This window comes from Sinocyclocheilus anshuiensis, unplaced genomic scaffold (genome assembly GCF_001515605.1).
Source record: "Sinocyclocheilus anshuiensis isolate Anshui unplaced genomic scaffold, SAMN03320099.WGS_v1.1 scaffold444, whole genome shotgun sequence".
NCBI lineage: Eukaryota > Metazoa > Chordata > Actinopteri > Cypriniformes > Cyprinidae > Sinocyclocheilus > Sinocyclocheilus anshuiensis.
This window is the reverse complement of record NW_015555739.1, coordinates 566,199-588,062: the sequence shown is the minus strand read 5'-3', so window position 1 is coordinate 588,062 and position 21,864 is coordinate 566,199. Positions and strand designations below refer to the sequence as shown.

At 35.8% G+C, this 21,864-nt stretch overlaps 2 protein-coding genes across 3 annotated transcripts in view; one reads left to right on the top strand and one right to left on the bottom strand.

Moving 5' to 3' along the window:
- Positions 1–183: 183 nt before the first annotated feature.
- Positions 184–10,834, bottom strand: LOC107673152 (uncharacterized). Of its 2 annotated transcripts, XM_016466648.1 has the most exons (5): positions 10,560–10,834; positions 10,158–10,199; positions 7,098–7,325; positions 2,936–3,097; positions 184–1,394 (listed from the first exon to the last, which is right to left on the bottom strand). In XM_016466648.1, exons 3-5 carry the CDS (start codon positions 7,240–7,242, stop codon positions 343–345), a joined length of 1,359 nt encoding a protein of 452 aa, XP_016322134.1. In that variant the 5' UTR covers positions 7,243–7,325; positions 10,158–10,199; positions 10,560–10,834; the 3' UTR covers positions 184–342. The 2 variants fall into 2 exon arrangements, with proteins under 2 accessions (XP_016322134.1, XP_016322135.1); XM_016466649.1 differs by lacking the exon at positions 10,158–10,199.
- Positions 10,835–17,574: 6,740 nt separating this feature from the next.
- The window catches only part of LOC107673168 (immunoglobulin superfamily member 10-like), a 15,929-nt gene continuing 11,639 nt past the window's right edge, over positions 17,575–21,864 (top strand). Inside the window, exons 1-3 of the mRNA XM_016466666.1 lie at positions 17,575–17,631; positions 18,580–18,882; positions 20,816–21,127. Of these exons, the coding sequence (XP_016322152.1) occupies positions 17,583–17,631; positions 18,580–18,882; positions 20,816–21,127 (664 nt within the window). The 5' untranslated portion in view covers positions 17,575–17,582. The remainder of the gene's footprint in view (positions 17,632–18,579; positions 18,883–20,815; positions 21,128–21,864) is intronic.

The window sequence follows — 21,864 nt, the reverse complement described above, 5'->3', positions numbered from 1 at the left end:
TGAAAATCATGTGACACTGAAGACTGGAGTAATGATGCTGAAAATACAGCTGCGCATCACAGAAATACATTACAGTTTAACAGATATTCACATAGAAAACAGCTGTTTTATATTGTACAAATATTTAACATTTTTACTGTATTTTTTTTATCAAATAAATGCAGCCTTAGTGAGCCAAACAGACTTTTTTCAAAAACATAAAAAAATTGTAATAATTCCAAACCTTTGGTAGTGTTTGACCCTTAGAACCAAAGATGAGGTCGCAGATTCATGTGTGTCTTCTAACGTCAATCTGTACAGGGTTTCTCTCAGAACAAGACCTGCGTGCTATTAACGTAACACTCAGTCAGTTTCCATTGCGATGACGACTGCGTCAGTGGGCGGAGCCACCGACGAAACAGGCCACGCCTCTTTCCCGCCCCCATCCGGTCTGGCTCTGGCGGAACAGTCCGGACTATCATGAAGAGCATCTCCCGTTCCATTGACCGACTCTGCCGGTAAGTGTCCTCCTCCTTCTTCTTCTTCTTCATCGTCATCCTCCTCTTCACGTTCTACGTGGCAGCGGCAGACCTCGATGCCGGAGTCGCCGGTCAGTCGTCGCTGTTGGAAGTGCGTTTGGTCCACTTCCAGATCGCTCACGGCGGAATCGCGGCGCTCCGGTTCAACGCCGGCAGAAAAGAGAGTGGTTCTGGGCGGAGACTGAGGGGGTGGGGCCTGTGCAGGCTCCTCCCTCCGAGCTGCATTATTCTGCTGCTCGGGGTGAACACCAAGCGGGTCTGACATGGAGAAGAGCTGGAGAGACGATGAGGAGGATGGTGGAGTCAGATGGCAAAGGCTGGTGATATTCGTTGAATTTGGACTGTTAATGTTATTAGCGCTGTTTGCATCGCAGATATTGTTAGTACTAATAGTTTGGGATGCATCTACTATTTCAGTAACATTATCTGTGCTACTAGTTATGTTTTTCACTGGTTTGTTGTTCCCATTGGAATCCAGAAGGGTGGAGCTTGAAAGCTCCGCCTCCACGACCTCGGCTGTGCTTCGTGTTGGCGATTGGACGCCTTCGTTGATTGGTGGTATTGGGATGCACTCAGTGTGCATGACCGCTGAGTGGGTGTGGCCAGGCTCGTTGAGGGAGGGCGTGGAGGCGTGGCTAGTATCAGTTTCGTCTGTGAGTTGGGCCGAAGAAGGGGAGGAGCTACAGGGCGATGACGGACAGCAGGAGTCGCAGGAGCAGCTGGTGTAGTTGTCAGAGCTCTGCGATGACAGCATGTGACTCGGGCCGGGGTGGGCGGAGCCTCGTGGGTAGGTAACGGCGCTGTAGGGAGGGGGCGGGGTGCTGGGTTGGGCTGCTACTTCCTCATAGGATGGCAGTTTGAGCGAGGCGAGGAAACCTGCCAATGAGAACTCAAGATTAATGTAAGTTTGTGTTTGTTTTCATTTAGATTCTAAAATGTGGATTCTAGAATTAGTGGTATGAAAGGCACTACTTGAATGGTCTGATTTAACTAGTGTTTCTCTAACAATTCAGACCAATTCTGCTAAACAAAATTAAGCTTAAATTTATTTAAATGTTAAAAAAAATGAAATAAAATAAAAACATTTTAAATAAAATAAAAATTCATTTTAATTAAAATAAAAATGGATTTATATTGTGTTCTATTTTAATGAAGGCTGTCTTTTTAAGAACATGATTTTAGGATTTAATTATTTGATATCTTAATTTTAATTTTAATTTGAGGGTAAGTACAAAAGTATTCTGTAAAAACCAAGGTGCTTGTTTTATATAACTAGCTTCTGTTTATTAAATTATTTGTATTATTTATTTTTCTCTTGTGCATTTCAGAAAAGAATCTTGGTTACTCATTTCTTTATATGTAGTTTATGATAAACGTGGTATTGTGTACTTGAATATTTAATGAATAATGAATATTTTGTCTTTATGACATTGCTTGTGATGTACCTCATTTGTAAATCGCTTCGGATAAAAGTTTCTCCTAAATGAATTAATGTAAATAAGAGCTTAAAAGCTTTTTTTTTACTATCTGAGCACAAATATTGTATTGTACTGTATGTATGTCTGTATGTATATGTATGTCAATTGTTTTATTCTCTACAAATTAAATTAAAAACAAAAAAACTTTCACCAAAAGTGTTACGAGAGTCATAATTCTGACTCTCTATTTTCTTTTTTGTGTTTCTTTAGAGGTGTACGTGCACCTAATAATTTTTCATATGTTTTGCAGGTCGCTACGACTGTGGTATTGAACACCCAGCAAAGTGGATGAAGCATTGTGCAAAAGCATGAAAAAACTCAAGATAAGTCATGTTATATATATATATGTGTGACCCTGGACCACAAAACCAGTCATAAGGGTCAATTTTTTTAAATTGAGATTTATGCATCATCTGAAAGCTGAATAAATAAGCTTTCCATTGATGTATGGTTTGTTAGGATAGCACAATATTTGGAATCTGGAATCTGAAAATCTGGAATCTGAAGGTGCAAAAAAATCATAATACTGAGAAAATCATCTTTAAAGTTGTTCAAATGAAGTTCTTAGCAATGCACATTACTAATCAAAAATGGAGTTTTGATATATTCACGGTAGGAAATTTACAAAATATCTTCATGGAACATGATCTTTACTTAATATCCTAATGATTTTTGGCATAAAAGAAAAATCTATAATTTTGACCCATACAATGTTTTTTTGGCTATTGCTAAAAATATACTTAAACGACTTAAGACTGGTTTTGTGGTCCAGGGTCACATATATATGAGATTTTCCAAATACAGAGCAAACCATTCACTAGATTTTGCATTTAAGAATTGTATCAGTAATTACTATATCATGACATGCCAGCAAATCTGACAAAATAAGAGCTTTCTAGTAAGTGTGATTATGTTAGAGTGAGTGAAAAGTGTTCTTACTGAGGTCAAACATGGAGGACGGGTAACTGCAGGCTCCGTGATAAGCCATGAGGTTGATCTCCCTCTGTCTCTGCTGCTGCTGGACACGCTGCTTCGCCTGCCGGTGACGATACGCACAGCAGCAGCTGAACAGGATGAGGACGCTCCACAGCAGCCAAAACCCTGAAACACACACGAGACGCTCACAGAATAAATGCAGAATGCTAACCATTCATTTAGTCCAGCTATTTTAAATGATTTGTTTGATCTTGGTCATTGCATGTTATTGCCACACAAACCGAAGATATTCTCTGACATTTCGTGCAGGTACTGTAGACTATAGTGTATTTTTTTGGCTTTACTAATTCAAAAGGCTTGAATGAAACTAAATAAGTTTGTAAATTTGGATTTGATGATTTAGGCTAGTTGTTTTTAGTATGTTTCCTTTTCTCTATACAGCACTTTGTTCTACCTTTGAAAGTGCTTTATACATAAAGTTGGGTTAATCAGATGCTTTCTCTTAAACCAACAGTTCAGCACAATGGATGATTGACAGGTGAGTAGGCGGGTCTACGAGAGCAGATAAATTCACATTCCAAGAAATGTTAGGATTTTGGCCTATTTTGCTTCTATAACATGGCTTCTTTCTTAGTAGAAGGAAAACATCCTAAGTACACATTTAAGTGTTTAGTTTATTGCACTTTATCTATTTGCATCTGTAGATTCCAATTACAATACAATTCTTTAAAGAGTTTTTCTCCACTTCAGCAGCACTAACAAACACCAAAACTTAGTTTTATTCCTCTCTATATTCTGAAGGTTTTTACTGAGGGGTTTGTTCATATTTAATTTACCAGAGTTTATTATTGGACTTTATCTTTGCATATTTCAATCACAACACATATCGTTAAGTGTGATTTTCTCAAAAAGGTTTTTTTTTCTCCACTTCAGCATCATTTACATACACAAAATTTTACACTATTATTCCTAACAAAGTTCTGAAGGTTTTTACTGAGGGGTTTGTTAATATATCATTCACACTGATTTATATGACATATTATTCCTAAAACATTATGAAAATTATTTTTTTTCTGTCTGTTGACAGAATTTTTTGATTTATGGAGTGATAAAAAGAGAAATCCAAAATCCCCTCTATAAAAACCTTTAACTCTAATATGTCAACAAAATCAAACAAAAATTTTGAACCTGGCTTTATCCAATATTCAGATTTATTATGGTATACAAACTAGAGCATATTCAATTATATAATGCATCATTTGCATATTTCAACATAACATTTTAGAAAACTTGTAATACAAAACAATTGTCTTGATTTACTGTATAATTTAATATTATTTAAGTATAATTTAAGTATGATAATATATATTAGTAAGAATGTTTGCCTTGTCCTAAAGGAACTTATCACCCAAAGATGAAAGGTTCAAAAGAAGAAAGTAAGTCTCAAACAGGTTTGGAATGAGGGTGAGTAAATTACATCATTTGCATTTTTAAGGAGTATTGTAAGTAATATTAGTTATAAGAGTGTGTATATGTGACCTTGGACCACAAAACCAGTCATAAGGGTAAATTCTTTGAAACTGAGATTTATACATGATCTAATAAATAAGCTTTCCATTGATGTATGGTTTGATAGGATAGAACAATATTTGGCTGAGATACAACTATTTGAAAATCTGGAATCTGTGGGTGCAAAAAAAAAATCTAAATATTGAGAAAATCGCCTTTAAAGTTGTACTGAAGCGTTTTTAGGATTAATAATAATAATAATATGTTTAATTTATATAGCGCCTTTCCCAAGCTCAAGGACACTGTACAAAAGCAGTAACACAATAGACAGTCGATTCACATAATCATAAACAGTCATTTCACAATCAATTAATCAAATGAAGTGGACATTTGCCCAGTCCGGGGATAGACATGATTGCAGTTGCATATCATGGTACAATTATGTACTGGAAACAGAGATACATAACATAGTATAAGTAATAACAGAAAAAGGATAGTGTCAATAAGTAACAAATAAAGAATAGTAAATGCAACAAAAAATACACAGAACGAAAATACTCAGAGAGAATTATAGCTGGTAGTATAGGATGAGTGTCTAAAGAACATGTTATGACTGATAGTATTGGGTAAACAAGTAGGTTTTGAGTTGTGATTTAAATACAGAGAGTGAGGTTATTGTCCTTAGTGCCAGTGGTATAGAGTTCCATAGTTTAGGTGCAATTACGGAAAATGACCTGCCACCCATTGAAGATAGATGAAATCTAGGTACAGTAAGAAGTTCACACCCTGCAGATCGAAGTGATCGAGGTGGAACGTAAGGAGACAGTAGATCAGAAAGATAAGGAGGAGCAAGGCCATTGAGTGATTTAAAAGTAAGCAGAAGAATTTTGTAAGTAATGCGAGATGATACAGGGAGCCAATGGAGTTTAAATAAAATGGGGGTAATATGAGCAGATCGTTTAATATGGGTTAATATTCTTGCAGCAGTATTTTGAATATATTGTAAACGAGAGATAGAGTGCAATGGTAATCCGGCAAAAAGAGCATTACAGTAGTCGAGGCGTGATGTAATAAAAGCATGCACTAATGATTCAGCATCTTTTGGAGAAACATAGGATCGAAGTTGGGCTAAACGGCGAAGCTGGAAAAATGCAGCTTTGGATAGTTTACTAATGTAAACATCCAGAGTCAGTGAAGGATCAAGAGTAATGCCTAAATTTCTGACAGTAGCAGATGGAATAATTGTTGTAGCATCAAGGTTGAAACTGGGAGCATTTACTATTTTTTTTGTTAGTAAAGGGGGGCCAGTAATTAAAATTTCTGTTTTGTTCAAATTTGAGAAAATTAGAATTTAGCCAGGCCTTTAGTTCATTGGCACAGGTAGATAGTGATGTGGTCTGGTGAATAGAATCTGGTCTGCATGAAGTGTGTATCTGAATATCATCAGCATAACAGTGATAATGAAAACCATGACGACGGATAATATGTCCAAGAGGCATGATGTAAGTAATGAATAGTAATGGCCCAAGAACAGAGCCCTGGGGAACACCCTGACTGAGTAAAGTAGTGAGAGATTTATAATTATGTATAGTGATGTAGTATTGTCTATCAGTGAGATAGGAAGAGAACCAGAATAGTGCAGCACCTGAGACATCTATCTCTGAAAGGCGGGAGAGTAATAACTTGTGACAGAAGGCGGGAGAGTAATATCTTGTGACAGACAGTATCAAATGCTGAGCTGAGGTCGAGCAGCAGGAGAATGGAGAGATTACCTGAGTCACCAGAGAGTAACAAATCGCTGACAACCTTAACTAAAGCAGTTTCAGTGCTGTGATGAGAGCGAAAACCAGATTGAAATGCATCGAACTGATCGCTGAGAACTAGAAAAGACTGTAGCTGATTGGCAACAAATTTTTCCATAATTTTCTGATGTAGACTATATTCATTTAAAGTAGCCTACATGAGGTCGGCTACTTCATGTAGGCTACTTTAAATGAATATAGTCTACATAGATATGTATGGGTTACATGTAGTCACATGGCATAATATGTCCAAAAATCTATTACACATAGCCTACAAACACATTTGTATGAGCTAGATGGGGCCTATATGGAATTGTTCCAATTTCTTACCGTTTTCATGTTTTTACAGTTTTCATATAATATGTTTCATGCTTCGTATGACAATATATTTCATATGCGACCCTAGACCACAAAACCAGTCATAAGGGTACATTTTTAAAAGCTGAGATTCATATCTGAATGAAAGCTGAATAAATGAGCTTTCCATTGATGTATGGTTTGTTAGGATCGGATAATATTTGGCAGAGATACAACTATTTGAAAATCTGGAATCTGAGGGTGCAAAAAAATCTAAATATTGAGAAAATCGCCTTTAAAGTTGTCCAAATGAAGTTCTTAGCAATGCATATTACTAATCAAAAATGAAGTTTTGATATATTTACGGTGGGAAATTTACAAAATATCTTCATGGAACATGATCTTTATTTAATATCCTAATGATTTTTGGCATTAAAAAAATCTATAATTTTGGCCCATACAATGTATTGTTGGCTATTGCTACAAATATACCTCTGCTACTTATGACTGCTTTTGTGCTCCAGGGCCACTAATGTGGAGTAAACTGCTGGACTCACACCACAGCTCATAGTAGTAGGTGCAGCAGCCTGTCTCCTGGCAGCAGTGGCCGGTCTGGCAGAGGTAGCCGCTAGCGCTGTTGGTGCCGGGACAGTAGTGCGGGCTGCCCAGGAGAGGCAGCGTCCCTGAACTGTGGTATTCCATGCCCTTCAGCAGGGCGTGGCGCCACCGAAACACTCGCTGCTCCTCTTCCTCCAGAACTGCTGCTATGGCCACGCCGCTTGAGCCTTTCAGGAGCAGATCAGAAGAGAGAATGCCACTTTGAATGAGTTCATGGAAAACACGATCTTTAGATTGTTAAAGTCAGACCTCATGTAGGCTACTTTAATTCATGTTCCTGTTCTAATTATAAATGGCTACGTTTACACTTGGCATTAACATGCGATCACCGTGATTCAATCAAGCAGATCGGCTCATCAATCAATCAGGACACGGCGCGTTTACACTTGGCAACATCAACTGACTTCTCGAATGCAGACACGATGGCTGGATTGCGTTTACATTACACTGAGATCCGCCGCGGGGGCCAGTTGCATAAACTTAGCCACCATGTTAAGTGACTATGTCTTAAGAACTAGTTTGACCAACTAGCAGTTGCCAAGGGGTAATCAGTCTTACTTTTCCAATACAGATAAGACCAATCTACCTTTTCATAACTGAATTTAAAAAGTTATGACCAGTTTTGAAGAAAAAAATTAGATGACTAACTTTTTAAGACTAGTCTAAACAGTTTATGCAACCGGCCCTGGCCGATCACAATGCGTCCTCGACTATCTTTGGAGCAGGACACGCTGATTGGATAACATTCTTACACTTGTCTTTTCAATGTGTATGTGGACAATATCCGGATACAGGTCGCATGTTAATGCCAAGTGTAAACGCAGCCCAACATGTGACCTGTATCCGGATGTTGTCCACATACACATTGAAAAGACAAGTGTAAACGCGCTTCTGATTGGAATGTTATTCAGAGGTAGTCGAGGACGCATTGTGATCGGATCTCAGAGTACTGTAAACGCAATCCAGCCATCGTGTTTGCACCGGGGCCATCCTCTGCACACTTCTTTAAATATTGCGTGGGAAAGACAGATCCAAACAGTTATCCAGATAGAGAAGTCAGTTGATGTTGCCAAGTGTAAACGCTCTGTGTTCCTTTTGACTGATGATCCGATCTGCTTGATCGGATGACGGTGATCGCATGTTAATGCCAAGTGTATACGCAGCCAATGATTCATCAGTACAATAAAGTTTTCATTCTTTCGTCTCTGAAATTAATTTCCTTTTCAGCTGAGAACTTGCAAAGTAAGTTCTTTTTCACATTTAAGGGTCCACTGAAGTGCCTTGAAACACGCAGCGTTATTCTATGTGTTGACATTATTTCAACTGAAACAGGAAGACAGGGCGGGACATATCAAGCAGTCCCGCCCCCTTTTTAAAATAGCCAATAGAGTTTTGTTTATGTCACAGTTTGGGCCAGAGCTTTTGAGCTCGGTAAAGCCGCATTTGACAGCCACAATCTCAACCATATTGCTATAAAATATAGCATTCTGTGTAGGATTCAAATGGGTCCGATATGTTTTGTGGTCTGCACCGATTGACGCATATGATCCGCTCTGTGCTATCGTGTCTCTGGACCGGAGCAGACTGTGTGCATGCGCGGTGCAGTGGTTAGCGTTGACATAGCGTGAAACCACACTTCTTTCGCCCCAATGGAAAGCATATTTACACTGTCGGAATCATTCCCTATCCCCTATATAGTGCACTACGTGCCATTCACCATACAGAAAATACTAATTCTGTGAACAAGTGACCGATTTCAGACACAGCTTCAGCATCTGTTTATAGTGTAGGGGGCGGGACGCTTCGTATTCTAGAGAGCATTTGATTGGACAGAAAGTTTGATGAGAAGCTGAAGTGCAGGGTGATGTCATCAGAATCGTTGATCCATATTGGAGGAAGTGAGAGCCTGTAAATTTTGAATGCTTGTATCTTGTTAATATGAATTTTGTCATTGTTTTGGAGCACACTAGCTTATAGATAATCTTAAGGCTAACATATTTATACTAAAAGCCAAAAAACTTCCATTTTGATTTCATGGGGACTTTAATATAGTGTTTTACTTCAAAAAAATAAAATAAAATAAACATTACAGAGGTAAAATATGTTGTAAACATTGTTTGTCTAGAGCATAATATAATATAATATAATATAACATTGTTATATTATTTAGGTATATTAAATATTCTGGCTAATTTTATCATGATTTCAGTTACAAATAATTGTGTAACACCGTTATTATAGAAAACGAAACTAAAACCATAAAAATGTTTTGCAAAAATAAACGTTAACTGAAATAAAATATTAAAAATCTTTTTTTTTTTCTTTATAATTTTTTTCATCTAGGCAACATTTATCATATTTCTCATTTTCATAGATTAAATTGATGCAAAATAACTAGAATTAAAAAAAGTACCCTGTAAACATTAAAACAATTGCAAAAACACAATTACATGGTAATACTTTAAATAAGATTCCATTTGTTAACATTTACAACTACAACATTAACACAAACTAACAATGAAAAATAACTGTAAAGCATGTTAATTTCAACATTTACTAATGCATTATTAAAATCAAAATTGTACATCATACAACGACCAGTTGTATTTTTATTAATTAACAATAAAGATGAATAAATAACAAATGTCTTGCTTATTGTTAGTGTTAGCTAATGCATAACGAATGTTAACTAATAGGATATTATTGTAAAGTGTTGCCAATTACTCCAACTTTAACTAAAATTGAAATGAAAAAGATAAAAACTAATTCAAAATATGAATAAAAACAATACTAGTATCTCAATGATACTAAAATAACATGGTACTGTAGTGTACAGTGACAAAAAAAATATTAATTGCAAGGGTCAAAGAAAATAGTCGTGCAGAACTAAATTACTTAGCAATTGCTTTTTAAGACATTATGACAGGCCTTGTAATAAGAACATAAACATGTCAATATCTAACACACGTGTTAGGCGTGTTGTTAGTTCCTTCCTTTACCTGGTGAAGGACACAGGTGTCCATATATGCTGTCAGGATCATCTACAAACGAGAACAAAGACTATAATAATCAACCATAGATGATATTAACATCCTTTTATCCTGAGCTATGATCTTATCAACGCAAATAGCATTTTAAAACATGATGCATGCGACAAATTATGTGTAATATATGACAGCTGTTATTGGACCTGCATATTATTCTGCATTAAACCAATGCATGTAATCAAACTTTGAACATTAAAGCAACAAATGTTTCTGTTTGCATATGAAAAGCAGGCCCAAGCAGATGCATTAGACATAGTGAAATGCATTCTAGTGTTGAGCTTTAGTTTAGTGATGCGTTATGAACCAGCAGTGATAATAATTGCACAGTTGCATCGATGATATAAATGCACCAACCGTGTTATTATATATAGCCTGTAATAAAGTCGCTGTGCGTTCTGATTCGCTCATTTCTTCGGATTCTGCACCGACTGTCTCTCTCCGTCCGCCATTTCCGCCAGCTTCATCCGCCGCATCACAAACGATATTTCACCGCACGTTAAAAGCGTTGCAGCTTACCTATGTGTTATTCTCAAATACATAATCTCATATTTACAACAGACGGAGCGAGGATGCAGACATAATGCCAGGATCCAGGAGCGTTTATCGGATCTTACGCTGATTGGCTGGAGGCGGAAGGATGCGGACCAATCAGAGCAGGCGAGCGTTTCTCCTAGCAACAGCTGAAGAGGATGAGACCGCAGATCAACAACGACTGAAAGCATCAGACGTTTTAGTTTATTGTATGGAAATATAATATTGTTTATGAAACGTATCCATATAAAATGTTTTACATAGCTATATAATAATTAAAAATTAAAATTGCTGTGATTCAGAGACATGCCATACGCAAATTTATTTATTTAGTCATTTATTAGAAAATGTATATGAAATATATTGTCATATAAAGGCTATGTATAATAGATTTTTGGACATATTATGCCATGTAGGCTACATGTAGCCCATACATATCTGATGTAGCCGATATTCATCCCAAAAGCACGTCATGTTGATATTATAAGGAAATATAAAAGATAGACATGTATTTAGAAAAGTAGTATAAAAACATATACACACGTATTTTTTTGTACATGTTTAATGAAGTTGCATATATAAATATTTGACATTGCTATAGCCTATTATATAACTTATACTTATACTTATTAGGCTATAATATACTGAGTATATTGCTATACTTATAATAGGCTACCGTATAGAAATCAATTGCTACTAATAGGCTACCATGCGAAAATTTATCATAAAGATATTATTAGGCTATATACGTGGGTAGCCTATTGTATATAGGCTATGTTATAAACTTATATCATCATATGTACGTATGTAAAAATTGTATATTGCTTTATAAATAACGTATTGGTATAGGGCAATATACAGTAGCTCAGCTTAAATAGCCTACATATTTATATCCTATTTGACATAAAATATTTTAAACAATTAAATATCTCCAGATTGGTGTGTTTTATTAGTGTCAAGTATTTTATAAAATAATTCATATTAAAATATTTTGATGTTTATATTTGTTGTCTTTTTTTTAATCGAGTTCAAAAAGACCGTTGGGGCCGAGTGTCGTTTCGCGCCTTTTTTGTTCTGTGAGGAATCGCGTAAACGCGACCGTTTCTCTCACAAGGTTTTAAGTTCATAAGTGAGGTAAAAACTCAAGGAAAACGATAAATGTCATGAGTTTGTGAGTTCATGCAGGTGAGTCTAAAAGTATCAGCTGTATTTGTTGAAAATATTGTTATTTTTTTCCGTGTGAAATGAGTGCCAACTGCTGTATAGAGCGGATTAGCTTCTGAATATTTAATTTATTTCAGAACAGGAGGGTGTGCAGTATTCATAAAATAACGTACATATCTCAAAAAGATAACATATTTAATGTTTAAATTGTAAGTTCAGGACAGGTGCCGTCATATGGCGGAGACATAGCTACAGGTAGGCCTTTGTAAAGTGTATAAAATATCGAGTAGCTTAGCAGTATTTATATCACACGTTTGAGTATTGTGAACAAAGAATTGAACAAAGATCAATTGTTTTGTGAAAGTTTGTTTTCAGATGAGGGTGATTCTTAGACTATGGGCACTTTTATGTTCTTTGGTCATATTTATAAAAATACATATAATTTTGGACAAATTCCTCTTTCTTAGTCAAACTAACAATAAAACCACCTTAAAAACTTTTTACTACCTTTCTATTATGATTTTTTTATACTTTTCAACCTCCTTATAGGTGTCAAAATCACTGTTTTCTCCTTGTCGCACACCCAGACTTTTAAACTTCAACAATGAAAATACAGTTTAAAAATATGACTTATCTGGTAACTATTAATGTACCTGAATTAAGCACTAGTAAAATAATTAAAATACATAATAGTATTTAATGTGAGACCACGATCAATATTACTTTCTATACAAAATATAGCTGTCGCACAGTATTGGTGTCATTTCCACCACAACACTGTAATGTCCCTTTAAAAAGTTTGTGTGAAAGATTGTTTAGGTGGTTTCTATGGAAATGTTCAGTGACATCAGAGCACATGTTGGACATGGAGGGAATTTAAATTTTCATCAACAACAAATGAAGAAAAATCAAGGTAAATATTGCTTGATCAGTTAATATATTTATTCTACGTCATTTCCAAACATGCTGTACCTTCAAGGGTGTTTTTAAAAAGCTAAACATTTTAAGTGAAATAAGAGTATTTTGCATACATGAAATGCTAAATATTAATTCAAAGCTAATCAGTGAAACTATCTTCCATTTTTTCACAAAAAACTACAGAAATGATCTCTGTTTAAATGATACAGTTTCAGGTGTTCTTTACAGTTACTCTTTACAGAAGATGGGTGTTCATTTAAGAGACCAATGAGAACATTTCAGTATCAAACTCTCACAATTATATAGCCTCATGATTATCTCACAATGTTGAAATTTTGATGCATCATTTATTGCTTATATTTTTGCCTTGCCATCAGTTGTGTCAGTTATTTACAGTATGCACTGTAACCGTTAATCTTTGAGACAAATCAGTTTTATACATCAAACTCAGCACTACACTAAAAACAGGTGTGGTTATGTTTAATGACTTTGTGAATTGAGTTTAATGAGTGCGATGAGTTTAAGAATTGTTCTAATAAATATCTCTACTGTTTCTCTACATTCACGTTAATTCATTGTCATTTCCACAACACCCTGTCATTTCCATCACCACACACATTTTTAAAAAATATTTAAAAAGTTCTCATCACACATTAAAAATGTATCCACAATTTATGAGATCATGCTCTACTTAATATAAAAATTCAAGGTATTTATTTTCTAATAAGCTCTTACCCAAACCAATATTACATTTCATAGTGTGACAGGTGTACAGTTCAGCATTTGGTCCTTAGGGCAGTTAATTTATCTCATTGACAAATGTATAATTATTGTACATTGTGGAAAAACTGGTAAAACTAGTTACAAAAATGATCTTAGACAATTCTTGAGTGGCATAAGTTATTCTATTTTTAAATAACAGCTGTATATTGAGATGTGGTGGAAATGACATTTGTTCATTGCAGGTTGGAAAAAATGTAAAATATTAACAATTTCTCTTGTAATCTAAGTTTGTCCTCTTACAGACCTTAAAACTAGACAAATTATTTAAACTTATGAGACTGTGTTACGTGACTTTTGAACAAGTTTTTTTTATTCAACTTCACAAGGATAAAAGTGCCCCTAGTTGAAGAAACGCCCATGAACAGAATTTACCCGCACTTCTGCATATATTTGGCACGTATCATAAACACCTGGGTGATCACATGACAGGAAGTGATGTCATTAAGGGTGAGGTAAGTGTCTCCACCAAGCGGCAACCTCCCGCTCTCTCTCATGAAGCCAACACGGAAGTGACTTAAACTGTAATGCGTCAACTGGCCGCTAAAGGCTGGCTGCAAAAGGGAGTCAATCCCATAGACTCCCCATGTTAAAATGCCCAACTTTACAGCAGAAAAAAACCATTTCCACAACACCCTGTTATTTCCATCACCACACACATTTTTTTTTAATATTTAAAAAGTTCTCATCACACATTAAAAATGTATCCACAATTTATGAGATCATGCTCTACTTCATATAAAAATTCAAGGTATTTATTTTCTAATAAGCTCTTACCCAAACCAATATTACATTTCATAGTGTGACAGGTGTACAGTTCAGCATTTGGTCCTTAGGGCAGTTAATTTATCTCATTGACAAATGTATAATTATTGTACATTGTGGAAAAACTGGTAAAACTAGTTACAAAAATGATCTTAGACAATTCTTGAGTGGCATAAGTTATTCTATTTTTAAATAACAGCTGTATATTGAGATGTGGTGGAAATGACATTTGTTCATTGCAGGTTGGAAAAAATGTAAAATATTAACAATTTCTCTTGTAATCTAAGTTTGTCCTCTTACAGACCTTAAAACTAGACAAATTATTTAAACTTATGAGACTGTGTTACGTGACTTTTGAACAAGTTTTTTTTATTCAACTTCACAAGGATAAAAGTGCCCCTAGTTGAAGAAACGCCCATGAACAGAATTTACCCGCACTTCTGCATATATTTGGCACGTATCATAAACACCTGGGTGATCACATGACAGGAAGTGATGTCATTAAGGGTGAGGTAAGTGTCTCCACCAAGCGGCAACCTCCCGCTCTCTCTCATGAAGCCAACACGGAAGTGACTTAAACTGAAATTCATCAACTGGCCGCTAGAGGCTGGCTGCAAAAGTGAGTCAATCCCATAGGGTCCCCATGTTAAAATGCCCAACTTTACAGCTGAAAAAAAACATGTTTACAGCCTGGTTCAAAAAATGATTTTGGTCTATATAGCTAATTTTTCCCTTCATGACAACTGTGAGGGGGGGTGAATTTTTTTTATAACTCATCCGTTTAAATTATATTAAGCCTTAAAGTTCTGCATAATGAAGGGCGTGGCCACTTGAGTGACAGGTGGATTGCCGCTGCTGTCACCACCGTCGAGCTAGGTGGGCGTGGCTTCAGCACCCTGCCCCCGCCTCTTTGCCCATTTTCGATTATCTGGGAGTGACGCGCGGTGACGTGCTGCCAAGACGGCGACGGCCGGCTCCGCCCACTTTTGAGCTTCAAAAACGCTCTTCGGAACCCTACGGGTGACGTCACGGACACTACATCCATGGTTTTATACAGTCTATGGGCTCCACAGAGGGAGCAGCTACACCTGTACAGGTTAGACACTAAAACAGTGACACCAAACAATGATAGTGACCTGATGGAGAGAAAATCAGACCTAAACACACAATGATCGCAGTCATTCTCAAGATAGATCATGAAAAAATCACGCCAAAGTCATTCTATATCATTTCCACTGCCCTCTAATATGTAAACGTTGATGACTTTCGCTGTTACTAGTACAAAATTAGACACAAAACATACCATTTGACAACTAAAGGGAAAAGGCATGTAGTAATACGAGTCTGTCTCAGTCTCAATCCATTTGCATCGTTGTCATCACTGAAAGCTTGCTTTAAAGGTGCACAATCATATCTAACTCTGCAAAGGAACAAGATAAAGGTTTCATCTGTTGGCCACTAGAGGGACCTGTTTTATGAGTTCCTTTTCCTTATTTTAGTTGCATCGTACAGCTCTGTGAAATCAGTTTGTTGATTCACTGAAGAAAAAAAGAAGCAATATTTTTTTGCCTTATTTTAGATTATTGGTATGTTTCAAGATTATGATACATTTGCAAAAACAATGGAACCGTTTGCTACTCAGATGTACATTGATCCCATATTTTTGACATATATGATACATTTACATTTAAATGTACCTTTATGCATTTGACAGACAATTTTATCCAAAGCGACTTACAATGCATTCAAGGTACACATTTACATTTAATGAGTTCCTTGTGAGTCGAAACATGACCTTGGCATTGCTAGCACCATGCTCTACTGTGTAAATTACAGAAAATATGACTTGGGCTGTACAGGGCAACATATATGCAACATACATACGTGCTACAAAGAAATCGGTCTGTGCAATGAATATATTTACCACATAGCACACATGCGATTCAGTTTTGCATGTTTGAGCGTGTTTACAAACCTGTTGTCCAACAAAGAGAGCATTTAATGACATGTTTTTACTCCAGATTCACTTAAGAATTTGGAAGAAGTGAAGGAGAATGAGAGAATAAGTCAGAAATTCTATACAGTGTCGGTTGAATATACTTTATTCTTATAAAAATACCAGCGATGCTTAATAAATGTAGATAAACCTGTCGCATTCGTATGTTTATTGTCTTTATGTTTCATCAGTTAAAACATTTCAGTCTTCTTATTCAGCTACAGCGATAGCTGGAAAAAATTACTATCACTGATTTTTAATCAGAAATATTTTATAATAAAACCTTAGACCTTTTCTAATAATTTATAGTTATAAACCTTATAAAATAAATGTTTTATGTAAAATATTCTATTCTTAAATACTGTTTTGTATATTATAGTGAAATAGTGTTATTACAATGGTAATATTTCTTATTTTGTTTAATGTTTATTTAGTAATAATAATAATCATACTTATTATTTGTTATATTGATATATAAAAACAACATTTTTGGCCAAATTGTGCAGCCCTACAAACAAGCACAACGAACCTGGTGTTCTAATATTTTTTGGCCATTTTTGACAAATAACACGCATTCAGTATAATGACTCAAAACACTGAAACTACAGTCTGCACATCTAAATAATTTCCAGTTTGTGGATTTCTGTTTGTAGTGACAAACCAATCGGTGTGTTTACAGACTGAAGTGCTTTTCCTACACAGAATGATGTGATATATGCACTAAACTATCTTAAATATGCATGCAAATAATAGTGTTTTCTTATTTCTAAAAATGTTTTGAGAATATGGCATGACAAGACGGGTGTTTTCGCCCATATGCCAGAGTTACAGGTATATGTAAGCATTTAAAACATTGATTATTGCCTCAGTCTCAAAAGAAAGTTGTTGTTGTTGTTACTATATTATTAGTATGTATTTTAAGAGATTTTAAAGAGTACAACTATAAAAGACTTCATGCTTCATGTTAATGGTATATTTCAGTAAAGCTTTTCAAGATGTTACATGTACAAAAACAATGGTGTATATTATGGACATATATGATCAAATTAGATGCTTTCTCCAATCAGCATTTTTATCAGAGGCAGAACTTCTCAGGATGTGGTGACTATGGCGTAAATATAGAAATACTTCTCATACTTCTCTTTTTCTTCTCTTTATCTTTCCAAAAGACGAGTGAACAGAGACAAAGAAGAGACATGCAGAGAGTCATGGCTTCAGACGTGATGTGCTTGTGTGTTTTTCTGCTCTGCTCTGGACTTCACTTCACAACAGGTACGACCGAACGAGTGACTTCAGACACTGATTTACATCAGACAAAGAAACGCATTATATTTGAGTCTGCTAGCTGTTTCTGTTTCTGCGGCACTTCTGCTATTTTTGTCGATCTTTCCATCGATTTACTGCTAGAATGGAGTGTAGCAATCTAAGACAATAACAATTCATGTTATGTTCATGTATGTAGATTATTGAACTGTTAAAACAATTGAAATTTAACTGATCGGTCAGATCAGACTGATAATCAAAAAATGGCCAAATATCAGCTCATAAATCGTCGTATTACTAGCTTGTTCATTAACATCATAAATATGAAAAGTTTGTTTTGAAACGTCCATGGATGCTTCATTTAATCAGTTTCTGTGGGTCTTAAAAAGTCTTAATCCACCCGTCCACAAATTAATGCCTAAAAGGTCTTAAATCAGAGCAGAAAGTCATTTTAAATTCATAAATTCATAATGTTCTGCACTGCAAAGAATAAATATCAGTATTTTTGTTTTCCAATTCAAATACCTAAACATCCTTGTTTTCTGAAAAACTGAACAAAATGAGTTTGTTTAAAACAAGAACAAATATCTGTCGGTAGGTATAAAAACTTGTTTTCCCTTTGAATGAAGTAGATTTTTCTGACCTCATTGACAGATATTTCTTCTTGTTTTAATCATAAACTCACGTAATTTTGAACAAGACAAGAATACTGATGCTGAACAGCACTTTTTGCTGTGTTTTAAGAAGGTACTGTAAAAGTTTCCATATCCTATACTCTTTATGTAAGATTAATTAAAAAAGAATGGAGATGGAAGTTGTATTTTCAGACTGTTTGCTAATACAACTCATTGTGTGCTAACTTGATATAACTCAATATATTTAATATTCTGCTTCTCAAGTAAGTATTTCGATTTTGATCTAGGATTTAATGTTTTCTGTGTTTTTGTGTCTTTGTAGGCTGTAAAGTAGAGTTACCATACATCACCTGTTCTCCAGGAGAGTCTGTGCTGCTGCCCTGCAGTGATATAAACTCAGGTCACGCTGAAGTCCAGTGGTGGATTTTTGATTCTCAGAAGCACACTCCTCAATACTCAGTGTTTCCAGTGGACGCTATTAAGGGTCAGCGATACAAAGACAGAGTTCAGATTCACAGGAATCTCTCGCTGTCCATCACTCGACTCACTGTAGACGACACAGGATTGTATTGCTGTAAAACAACAGAGACTGACGAAAGGAGCTATGTTCAGCTAATTGTTGAAGGTGAGGAACGTTTAATTTCATAATAATACAAACCAAACATAAGATGCTTATAAGATGCGAGACACTACAAAAACTCCTATCGGTCACTTTTGAGATTTTGGGTTATTTGGCTTTTCATAAAGTGTTGTTACAAACTAGTGGAAAGAAAACATACAAAAAAGTGTTTCTTCTTCTTCTAAGTGTTCATTTTATTGTACTTTATCTATTTGTCTAGATTTCAACTCCAATCCATTTCTCCAGCAGCACTTAAGCACTTACACACACCACACTTACAGGGTTAGTTCACCCAAAAATGAAAATTAGTGTTTTACAAACCCTCAAAGCATCCTAGGTGTATGTGACTTTCTTCTTCCAGACGAATCCAATCTGAGTTATATTAAAAATTGTCCTGGCCCCTCCAAGCCTTTCAATGGGGGTAAGCGGGTGTTGGTTGTCAACAGCTCAGAAGATGTGAAATAAAGTCCGCGCATCTGTGATAAAACATTCCTCACACGGCTCCGGGGGGGGGATAAAGGCCTTCTGTAGCGAATCCATGCATTTTTGTAAGAACAATATCCATATTTCAAACGTAATAAACACTTTTTTCTCACTTCCGCTGACTGTGGTACGCATGGTAAGACATGCAGACGGATGATGTAAGACGTAGGCGTTGTGCGTGCACCTCTGAGAAATGCAGAAGCAAAGGAAGCTTCCTTACTTTAGCAAAGGAAAACCAGTCTCTTCTTGGCTTATATCGAAATCCTCCGACACTTTTCTTTATAAATCCTCGTTTTGTACTTCTAATTCAAGATCGGTGTTTTGTTTTGCGCTCTCCTCTGCGCTGTACTAAAAACGGAAAAGTTTTTCCTTTGGTTTTTTGAAAAGTTCCGCGACAGTATTATCAAAACGATTCCTTTCACATGGATCCGCGAGTATGACTAAAAACACTGTATTATGCATGCCAGGCCGTCTCCTCTTGGCTTATATCGAAATCCTCCGACATTTTTCTTTACAAATCCTCGTTTTGTACTTCTAATTCGTGAACGGAGTTTTGTTTTGTTTTGTCTCCGCGTTCGTCACTAATTACGCAACGTCGACGTCTTACGTCATCCGCCGGAACGGCTTCCGCGTACCACAGTCAGCGGAAAATTGTTTATTACATTTAAAATATGGATATTTATCTTACAAAAATGGATTCGCTAAAGGAGGCCTTTATTCATGCCCCGGAGCCATGTGAGGGATGTTTTATTACGGATGCACGCACTATATTTCACGTCTTCTGAACTGTTGACAGCCAACACCCGCTTACCCCCATTGAAAGGCTTGGAGGGGCCAGGACAACTTTTAATATAACTCAGATTGGATTCGTCTGAAAGAAGAAAGTCACATACACCTAGGATGCTTTGAGGGTGAGTAAAACACAGGCTAATTTTCATTTTTGGGTGAGCTTACCCTTTAACAGTGTTATTCCTATCAATATTCTGAAGCGTTATATATTTTGCGATTAATGTATTAGAGAAGATAGTGCCCATGTTGCTAGTCATTTCGTCTAGTTCATGTGTATTTATAGGTACACAGAGCAGTTGAGATAAATCAGGAAGGTTATTTGTGAATCAATATATTGCAAATAGTTTGCAATTCTTAATATAGTCAATCAACTGGAAAAGTGTGAGATTTTTTTTATACCAGGGTGCCTTAAAATCAAAATGTTTTAGTGTGTGGCTGTTACTTTGTGTGCTTGTGTGTGTGTGCGTTTACTTTTATTACTTACATGTATTACTTTTACATCACATTCACAGATATCACAAGTTTTGATGACTGTTGGTGTGTTCAAGTGTATGAAGCGTATAGTTAAAATCGAACCAGCAAAGTATTTTTACTGTGTTGTATGTCAGATACAGTATATTATCATGATATATATAATGAGATAGCTGGTTGTGTTTTGTGTCTGCAGGTTGTTCTATATCAGGGAATGAAGGATCAGTGGAGATCAGCAGATATTCAGGGGAATCTGTGTTTCTGTCCTGTTTGCTCAAATGTACTGCTCGTCATAAACCAGATTCAGAGTTCAGATGGAAATTACCAAACTACAGAGAAATAAACCCCACTGAACTCCACCGACGCTATCAGGGCAGATTTCACATGTTTGATAGAAGCTCAGGAAACCTCTCTCTGCTGATTTCTGACCTGACTGAGGAAGATGAAGGACTGTATTCCTGCTGGAGAAATGAGAATCAACACAAGAGCTTCAGACTCACTGTTAAAGGTAAAGAAATAATGAATTCTCACATTAACAAATTATTTAGCTTGAAACGAGATGCTTTGCAGCTCAATTAATTTCATTAGATCATCTTTTTGAAGCAAGGCTCTCTCACTGTTATGAACAAACGTTCTTCCACTAACGTTAATAGTTCAACATTTGTTTAAAGATATCTGGTCCAGTGTTAGTTTAGTATTACTTATTACTATAATACTAATTTTAATTTTAGTTCAAGTTTTAGTAATTTTGGTTTTGTGTTTTTGTTATTTTTAGTAGTTATTTTTTTTTCCCCCAAATATGTCTATATAGGTTTTTGTACGTTTATATTTCAGTTTTAGTTTTAGTTATTTTATTACATCAAGTTAGACTAAATGACCGTGAGAAATGTTGATTTGTCAAGTAGCTCAAATAAAAATAAGTTTTACATTAACATTTTTGAACATTTACAGTTAACATTTATTTTGTAGGTATATGGAAGTAAAATAATGACAAATGTCTTTGATGACACTGTCAGAATTCACTGAATGCTAAACTCCACACATAGACACGATGTAAATAAGATATTGTTTGCAGTTCACGGAATCCTGAGATCACGATAAATTGAAGTGAGCGACAGCTTTTTAGTGATTAACGTTAGATGAAAGCACTATTTGATCGCTTTCTAGGCAGGCTATAATCGATTCAGAATTTAAATAAAAGTTGTTTTACGTGCTGCTAACAGGACCAACAGCCACATACCCTGT

Bases quoted from the DNA above. Each gene is read 5' to 3' on its own strand.
- LOC107673152 (XM_016466648.1), bottom strand. From the start codon at position 7,242: ATGGAATACCACAGTTCAGGGACGCTGCCTCTCCTGGGCAGCCCGCAC. The intron at 3,098-7,097 runs GTGAGTCCAGCA...TGTGTGTTTCAG, and splicing joins CTACTACTATGAGCTGTGGT to GGTTTTGGCTGCTGTGGAGC. The intron at 1,395-2,935 runs GTAAGAACACTT...TCTCATTGGCAG, and splicing joins GTCCTCCATGTTTGACCTCA to GTTTCCTCGCCTCGCTCAAA.